The sequence below is a fragment of the Antrostomus carolinensis genome, unplaced genomic scaffold (genome assembly GCF_000700745.2).
Source record: "Antrostomus carolinensis isolate BGI_N321 unplaced genomic scaffold, ASM70074v2 scaffold39296, whole genome shotgun sequence".
Lineage (NCBI taxonomy): Eukaryota > Metazoa > Chordata > Aves > Caprimulgiformes > Caprimulgidae > Antrostomus > Antrostomus carolinensis.
This window is the reverse complement of record NW_010320488.1, coordinates 5,232-14,029: the sequence shown is the minus strand read 5'-3', so window position 1 is coordinate 14,029 and position 8,798 is coordinate 5,232. Positions and strand designations below refer to the sequence as shown.

The 8,798-nt window shown below is 52.8% G+C and overlaps 1 protein-coding gene across 1 annotated transcript; it reads left to right on the top strand.

Moving 5' to 3' along the window:
- Nucleotides 1-452: 452 nt before the first annotated feature.
- Nucleotides 453-8,378, top strand: C2CD2L (C2CD2 like). Its single transcript, XM_029085353.1, has 11 exons — nucleotides 453-564; nucleotides 1,398-1,511; nucleotides 2,123-2,240; nucleotides 2,409-2,532; nucleotides 3,079-3,143; nucleotides 3,738-3,865; nucleotides 4,162-4,333; nucleotides 5,118-5,219; nucleotides 5,844-5,977; nucleotides 6,465-6,747; nucleotides 8,158-8,378. The coding sequence occupies exons 2-11, from the start codon at nucleotides 1,470-1,472 to the stop codon at nucleotides 8,376-8,378; spliced, it is 1,389 nt and encodes a 462-aa protein (XP_028941186.1). The 5' UTR covers nucleotides 453-564; nucleotides 1,398-1,469.
- Nucleotides 8,379-8,798: the final 420 nt, after the last annotated feature.

Sequence of the window (8,798 nt, the reverse complement as noted above, 5' to 3'; positions counted from 1 at the left end):
GGAGGGTAGGGTCTGGTTTGTTGTTGCAGACTGTTGCTGACCTGTATGAGTTTTCAATCTGAAGATGATCTCCTAGAGAGGCACCGTTAACTTACAAATGGCCGTGCTTAGGTTCCTCAGTGGTTAATTGGTGTAGTTCAGTAAATATCCTGTGTCAGTGCCCAGCTCACTCTTTCGGATTGTTCTGCAGGCTTCTTCTTCAGCCAAAGAAATAACCTATCGTTTTTCCCTTGGACAGTGCCTGGGCATCCAAAGGCAGTGTAGAGGCCAGATCTCACTATGGAGCGATGAGGCTTCTGCAGCTGCTTCTTCCTGTAGGCCCGGGACGGCTTGTGTTATTAGGTTGTGTCTCTTATTGTTGCAGCGGTGCGAGGGCCTTTCAGTTGCTGAATTCAGAGTGGGGCAAAAAGCACCAAATGGAAACAGAAACTGTGGGTATTTGTTCTGGCACAGGTGGAGATCCACTTGGAGGAGATACAGAACGAAGGTCTCCTGGTGTCTTGGGCATTCAAGGACAGACCAGACTTGAACCTTTCAGTTCTCCCGAGACTTCAACTTCGTGAGGTGAGTGGCAAACAGCGGGAGGCTGGACTCAAGCGGAGGAAGGTTGGGAGGGGCAGAAACAGCACTGAGCCAGGAGGAAGGCTGCTGTGGAGGGGAGAGGTTGGCAACTCGCTGTTGTGGCCTTTTGGGGTGAGGGAGGGGATCATTTTGCCCTGGAATCGGTACTAGCTCAGCTCTGTAGAAACAGCACATCCTCAAGAGGGCTGAAGCGGTACTGACATCTGCTGTCAGAGGCTTTCTGTCTCTGTAGATCCTCCTGCTGTTGTCAGATGTAGAGCTACAAAATGTGCTGCGTTGGTTCGGGTTTTCATGGGGTTTTTTTTTGTTTGTTTTGTTTGGGTTTTTTTGAGAGGTTAATGTGTGGACCCCATGGGTATTAGAGGTTTAAGGAGCTGAATGCGGGTGTGCTTGCACGTGATTCACATAGGTTGGTTGATCTGTTTGTTTTATTGACACCCTTGTTGCTTTATCCTGAGTAGATAGAGGAATTTGGCTGTTCTCCCAAAAGTGTGGTAATATCATCTCACGAGATGGTGAGGATGTGGAGAACTGGAAAAGCTGTATTGGCAAAATTTGTAATGAGTATACTACAGAAAGGGTAAAGGCTTAGTCTCATTTGGACAACTTGCATTCGCCTGTGGTTGTTACACGGAAGCTTGTAAGCCCTGGGGAGAGCGAGTACAGGTTACGGGAAGAGTACCCGGGGGGCTCTTTCTGGGAGAGAGACTGTGTAGAGTCTTAGAGGCTCGAGAGGCGGTTGGAGCTGCATAAGGGGAAAATGCCTCTGCCTCACTATGACTTTCCTTCTTTTCCTCTTACTTTGTGGAGAGAAGAATGAAGGGGGAGCGGATCTGTCCACCATAAAGGATCTGATTGAGGATACCATTGTCAGCACGCAGCCAGCCATGATGGTGAATCTGAAGGCCTGCAGTGCTGGAGCCGGTGCGGTAAGGCTCTCTCCTCCTGTCATTTTTGTGCCTCAAACACTGTGCCCCCGGGTGCTTTTGAGGGCCGAGGCTTGGGCAGGAGTCCAAGGGTTGAGACTCCCACCTCGCTTGCATTGTCCTACGAGTTGGGGTACTGTGGCATGGGGAGTAGGGATAATTAGAAATGGCTCTGAAGGGCAGCTCTGTTTGTACCTTGTTTCCTGAAGGCTGAGTGCCAGTTGTGTTGAGGTGGAGCCAAATTGCCTGAGATGCATCTCTGTTTTGGCAGTCTCTCTGTCACTCTGAATGCCAGGGCTCTGTCCACTGCAGCCTTTACAGGCATGGAACAGTCGTCAGTTTGTCATTTTTGGTTGTCCATCTGGCAGCCAGCAAGCTTGTTCTTGTCTGTCTCTTTTCCTGTCTGCCTTAAATTTCCCCTCTGAGATATCACGGGGACCCACTGGAGGTCGATAGCTTGGGTAACCTGCCGCATCTCTTGATGGCTCTGTGGGTATTTCCCACTTTGGTGTGAGGAGCTACTTAGTAGGTGCAAGGACAAAGTCATGTGTCTTGCTGCTGTCTGCTGGCGAGTGAACAATAAAGGCATCGGTCTCGCTCTCGTCATTCCTCAGGTACCCAGCAATAAGTTGATTCGAGAGTCCCCGTCCGGAGTAGCAGCAGCCCCTCTGGGTTCTAAGCTGTTGCTCCGGAATCTTCGAGTGCTGAACTTGGGCTGCCAGGGGAAGGGAGGTAAGCGTGAAAACATCGCTGATCTGCAGGGGTGAGCGCACAGGTCGTGAGGTTGGAGCGAGCAGATTTTTTTGGGTGGGTTTGAATGGAAAAAAGACGGACGTGCGTCCGCGGAGCTGCTGCGTCGTGTTGACGAGCGCACGCGTGTGCTCTGTCCATCTGTTGCAGGAGTTGCGGAGATACGCTGCATGGCAGAGCTAGACAGCCCGCCGCAGCAGAAGTGGACGAAGCCGGTGACAGCTGGCAGTGCCGGTCCCGCAGCAGAGATGGAGTGGAATGAGGAGCTCTTCCTGTAAGTCTGTCCTCCTTCCGACTGGCATGGAGGAGGCAGACCGGCACGGTCTCTGGGTGTCATTACTGCGCTGCAGCAACCAATGCAGGTGGCGCAGAAGTGAAATCTGCACCTCGGGGCAGCGTGTATTCGTGCTGCCTGCGAGCTGGGCTTGCGATTCCAGCAACTGGCCCCAACTTACTTGCATATTTCCTGCTCCCCTTGTCACTCTCTGTTTTAACTGGATGGGCAGAAGCACTGATTGCGGGAGCAGTTGGTGCAGAAGGCCTGGAGTGTAAATCTCAGCCTTCCAGACAGGTTGCCCTCTCAACTTCCCCTGGCAGCCTATGCAGCCCCACAGGGGACACGAATTGGGAGTTTTCCTCTTCTGTGTAGTTTGCTGCCCCTTGTCGTGTCCTCCAAAGCAGCGCATGCGTACCGGAGCTTTGGAAAAGATGATGAAGCGTGTGAGATGTGAGGGAGGGAAGATACGGACTGGGGTTGTTTGCTCCATGGCTGTTTTGCAAAGATGATCTAATACCAGCCTGTCTTCTTCTGTTTCAACAGGGAGTTGGGACCTAGAAGTAAAGAGCTGAAGCTACAGGTGCTGGGGAACAGTGACGGAGGGGGAGGTGAGTATGGGCAGCCGTAAGATGGATTGTAAGACGGGGAGACAAAAATGCCCAAGGGAATTCCTCTGCTTTGAGCCTGTGATAGTTCTGTGTCGGTACGATGTGTGATGAGCTCTGCAAAGGGTTTTTCATATCCAAATTTATGTGAGCCTCTGACTGTGTGAAGTAACTCTGGAGTCTGTTCTTCTTAGTGAAACGCTCTCACTCTTACCTTTTTGGTACCTGGGAGGTTCCTGTGGCCTGCCTGTCTCCGCTCTGAAGCGGGGAGAGGGGTGCGGCGATTTGCCCCCGTATATGGGAAGGACGTTGCAGAAGGTGCTCAACTCTGTTATTTGTAGTCAGTCAGGAACTAACTGCAGCACCTGTTTTTGACAGAGGCCACACAACTGCCGTCTCTTTAAGGGAGTAGATTTCTGTGTCAGTAAAGAGGAGTAGAGGAACCCTGCCTGCCCTCTCCCCACCTTGAACCTGGGAGCTGCCAGAGTTGTGGGGATCTGTTTTCTTGGCCCACGGGGCTGCTTCCTAAAAGCAGGGATTGGCTGGGAGACATCCAAGGTGCTGAGGTCGCGTTTTGTTTTCCTGTTCCTTCCGCAGATGTGCTGCTGGCACACGCCACACTTTTGCTTGATTCTTTGGGCAAACAACCATCTGGGAGACAGGTCTGCTCACTGGCCCCGGGAGCTGGGGGGTCACTGGCAGCTGAAGCTACCATCATATTGGAGGTGAGCTCACGAGTCCATAAGCTCGACACAAATGCGCGCTCCAGAAGTGTTCATGGTGCGAACCTCTCGCTGGAGACGAGTGTGATGAGGCCTGGGATTGTCTCAGGGGACTGGCAGACCCTTAGGCCGAGGAAGGGTATCCCCTGGCCCTCAGTCCTTGAGCCTCCCTACATTTGACCGATGTTGTAGTGGGGATGGCTCCTCGGTGCCCAGAGCCATAGCTTTTTTCACCCATATGCCTGCCTTTCTGTCTGGGAGGAGGAGACCCTCTCTGAGCTGTGCTTTACTCTTTGTAGCTGCTATTCCAGGAGTCTTCTGCGTCTTTGAATGCTCAGTACACCACATCTTTGCGAACCAGCATCACCCCCACTAAGAAGGTGGAGATGGACCGGACCATCATGCCCGACGGCACCATTGTGACTACTGTCACCACAATTCAGTCCCGGCCCAAGGCAGACTGCAAACTGGGTGAGGCTGCCCTGCAACCGGCGTCTTGTACAGGTGGCTGCTGCTGGGGCACAGACTCAGCCACGATATTCCCGAGGCCGGTCACGTGGGCGGTAGCAAAACCGTTTAGCCATTGTACATTGCCATCGTTGCAGACTCGCACCTCGCGTGATGCTTTGGGCTTCTGCCTCGGAACGTGGGCATCGTTGCTGTTCCTTTACTGGCTTGTGGCTGCAGACTCATGTGTACCCTTAGGGGAGGGAATTGATGCAACCCTGTGTTTGGGGGGAGGTGAGAGAGAGACGAGCCTCTCTGACACCCTTTGGTGGTGGGAGGTCCCGACTCCTAACGTGTATGCTGCTGCATAACCTCTGTGTGGTGCTGGGATAAGAGTTTTACCACTCGCTCTTTGTTCTCTTTGCCGATAAAGAAGTTGCGCTGTGTGTACTGAATGCAGTGCCAAAAGCGTGGTGACCTTGCTTACTAGTGGTTGTTGCTGCTGCCAGTCTGACATCCTGATTAATGTGGTGCTGGATATTCCACGAGATGGGGCTGGGAAACAGGACAGACGGGGTCTCGCGACGGGGCTGCTTCACGTGTCTTTTTCCAAAAGACACACTTCACATGTCATTTTTTTTACTCTGTTGCCGCAAAGCCGCACGGAACCAGCCTCTGCAGGCTCCCTATGTGCGCTTGAGCCTTTTTGGGGGTGTGCATAGGGAGCCACGATACAGTAGTGAAGTTGCCTAAGCTTCGTCTCCACTCACTGATGTTTCTCTGTTTCTGCTTCTCTTTTGCCATGAAGATTCACCATCAAGGTCACCTTCCAAGGTGGAAGTGACTGAAAAGAAAACAACAGTGCTCTTGGAGAGTGGCTGCCCTCGCGGCCCCTTGCCCAGCGGTAGCCGTAAGTGCTTGGAAATCTGAGGCTCTTAATGGAGCGACCATTCCGTAGCCTTTCTTGGAGGGTGGCAGTATGAATGTGGATCACTGAACTCCTCTTTGTTTGCCGCAGAAGAGAATAGGATGTCCAAGTGCCCAAGCAAAGGTGGGGGTGGAGGGGGTAGTGGTGGCTGGGGGCAGGGAAAAGAAATTTCACTTTAAGTAGCCAGTCCATGACTCTGGGTGTTGCCTTGCTTGACAAGAACATTCCAGACTGTCCGGACGCAAAGAGCTTTGCTCATCCTGTACTTGGGACTCTGATTGTCTCCAGGACAGAGCCCTGTGTCCATTTTGATGGTCGGTGGCCATGGCTGTCCAGACTTTTGTGAGTCTTTGCAAGTCTTTGTCGAGCGGGAGGGGTATTTTCATCATATGCCTGGTGGGAAATCAAACTTTAGGTGCCTACAAGAGCCGAGAGCTCTGTGGAGCTTCCTTCCTTTGATTTCTTTGGGCAAGAAGTCTGCAATAAATTCTCTTCTCTGCCTTCACACACATGTAGTTGCCTATTGCAAGCATCATGGTCAGCAAGCCACCTCTTGCCTGTGCTGAAGGTTGCTGCTTCAAATGTTGGTATCTTTCTTGTGCTCAGGGGATAGCCATATGCCCAACGGCTTGGATCCGGTGGCTGAGACAGCGATCAGGCAGCTAACGGAGCCGAATAACAAGCCTGCCAAGAAGACCCCAACAAAACGTAGCACGCTCATCATCTCGGGAGTTTCCAAGGTCTGTGGTAGTCTGGGGGCTCCATTACCAGTCTGGGAGGTTGTTTTCTAGGGGCGCGTACGTGAAACCAACCTGTCCCATAGGGAGCAGTGTGGGAAAGTTCCGGCAACTTGCTCGACAGAACCCTTTCGCTGCTTCCTTGCAGCTTGTTGCTGCTTCCCGGTGAGTGTCAAAGGTACCTCGCCAGTCTGCAGGACTGCTGCCTCTGAGAGTTCACAAAGGGCAGCTGCAGAAAGGGAGGCTGCTGCTGTAGCCAGTTGGGAACCTCATGGAGAATCCATGGAGTTCTCCTTGCACTTGGCTATGGGAGCGAGGGATGTGCCGCAGCACACTTCGGAATTGACTGTGTTCCAGTGTGTTTTGGGTCGGTTCTGTCTAGCACTGATGATCAGAACAGGAACCATCCATCTGTAGGTGTGGACAGAAGGGAGATGAATGCGATCCTTTAGACCCTGTCTTCCTGTCTGACTTTCTAACCTCCCTCCAGGTACCTATTGCTCAAGATGAAATGGCACTTTCTCTGGGTTACGCTGCATCCCTGGAGGCCACGGTGTACGGGGATTCTGCGGCAGAAGGTGCAGCTGACGGGATGCGTGATTCTACGGAACCGTCACAGCTGCCAGAAGCGTCACCCTCAGGACAAAGGGCCAGTCAGGAGCTGGACGAGACGACGCGATCGGACATTTCTGAGAGACCTTCGGTGGAAGATGTTGAGTCTGAAACTGGCTCCACGGGAGCCCTTGAGACCAGGAGCCTGAAAGATCACAAAGGTAAGGATGAACCGTTAGATAGTAGCTGACGTTAACCTGTTGTACTTGAGGGCAAAGTGTTCCGAGTTCCCCACCCCAGCGCAGGGGCTGCAGCCGGCTTTTGGTGTGGCGAAGAGCGGCTTCTGCTGGAGCCTGGAAGAACCGCCTCTCTCCCATGCTTCTGGCTGGAGCGGTTCTGAACTCTTCTGTTTGCAGGGCTCCGATTCCTGTGGCCTTTTCGGTCTCTGTGCTTTCTTAGATTGGAACCCTGTGTAGCTTGCGTGTTCCTGAGAACATGTTTTCAGTCCCTGGCCTCTGGGTCTGTAGATCAGGTGTGCCTCCATAAATAATGATGCCTACTGTGCCTCTGGCACTGAGGCTGCCCAACAATGTGGATTGTACAAGCCTCGATGCCCTCCCTCTTTCTCTCTTGGCATCCAGAGTAGCTAGTGGCTCTGACCTGTCGTACCGTAGGATGTCCACGCAAACTCTCTGCTTCTAAATGACGGGGTGCGCCTGCCCTGACCGAGCTGCTGTTCTGGGCTTCATGGGCTTGTGTCAGTTTAGGCGGATGGCGCATCTTGGATTTGTCTGCTTGTAGCCATGATGGTTTTGGTTGGCTACAAACTTACGTAAGCGAGTGCCAGCCAAAATCTTGATCATTCAGAATACCAGAGCAGGATGAGTTTTGGGGAGTTCAATTCTGGTATGCCCAGGTACTGTTTGAACTGTGGTGTCCCCTTGTTTGCACGTCAGCAGGTAGAAAGGTGTGTGGCCCAGGTTCTTGAGAGACCTAGTGGGCAGGAAAAAGAAGGAAGAAAACAGAAAGCCAGCCCCCTCTGTAGGAAATACTGTTGTAGCTTTGTCTGGCCTGCAGGTTTTGTATGTGCCTTTTTGCAGCCGTTATTGGCGTCTCCATCCTGTCCCACCCGCCGTGAGTCATCTGGAGCCATTGCTGTTATTTGTCTTCAGATTTGGGCATCTCGGGGAACTGTGGGCAGTTGTTCTCGGGGCTTGATGTTGGGCTAATCAGAGACAGGCTAGTCTGAGAGGCCTTTTCTCTCTTGTGTGTTCCTCTGGGTGTCTCCAGGTGCTGACACTCTCACTCGTTTTCCATTCCTGTGAGTCCTAGCTTTCTATTGCAGTTCTGTGCTCTTCCACTGAAGGGAGGACATTGTTGTGTAAAAGGAAATTTACGCAGAGGGTATGCGTGATGGCAAGCTTAGCAAAGCAGCTTGTTGGTGTCGCAGTCTGTGCTGAACGTGGGCTTTGCCTCGCTGGGATTCGCTGACCTGCCGCACGCTTCCGCTGCTCGGAGTGGAGGAGGTCTTTGCCACTCCTCTGAGGGCTGCTGGGGTGTTTATTGCCCCTGTGACTCACTGGGGCAGGATGCTATTGTGGTTTCCATCTCCTTCCTTTCTGTCTCTGCAGTTAGCTTTCTTCGGAGTGGTACCAAGCTCATCTTCCGGAGAAGGAGCAAGCAGAAGGAAGCAGGCCTGAGCCAGTCCCACGATGACTTGTCCAACGTCGCTGCCAACTCCACCGCCAGAAAGAAAGGTGGCAGCTTTTCCCGCCGCCTCATCAAGCGCTTCTCCTTCAAGTCTAAATCCAAACCCAAAGCTAGTGACGGCACAACAGCAGGTGAGAACTGAAGGAGGGAGAAGCCTGTCAGAAAGATTGTGCGGAGATCCTTTTCTAGTCTCTTGTCTTCCCACTCCATGGTATCTGTGACCTGCAGTCCAGTTCCTTCCAACCTTGGCTGAGGGAAGACACCCCAGTGCTTTATGCCATTTGGGGAGCGGAGACGGCAAACCTGAGTCTTAGGCTGCTCGTCTGCCTTGGCTTAGCCGTCTCTGACTGTCGTACCCCACCGTGCCCTCCCAGAAAATCCAGGTGGCGTGCTAAACCCCAAGGGGGTTCCAGGAGCTGCGGGAACGACTCTGCCTGCGTAGCTGTCTGGCATCACTGGGTGCGTCCTGGAAAGGTGGTGGTAGGGCTGCCTCTCAAGTGGCAACCCTCAGAGTTAAAGACCGAGAAGCTACTGGGTTACTGAGAAGCGTGGGATGAAGCCT

Coding starts and splice junctions, on each gene's coding strand:
- C2CD2L (XM_029085353.1), top strand. CDS start 1,470: ATGATGGTGAATCTGAAGGCCTGCAGTGCTGGAGCCGGTGCG. Junction 2,533..3,078: donor TGGAATGAGGAGCTCTTCCT/GTAAGTCTGTCC, acceptor CTGTTTCAACAG/GGAGTTGGGACCTAGAAGTA. Junction 5,220..5,843: donor CCCCTTGCCCAGCGGTAGCC/GTAAGTGCTTGG, acceptor TCTTGTGCTCAG/GGGATAGCCATATGCCCAAC.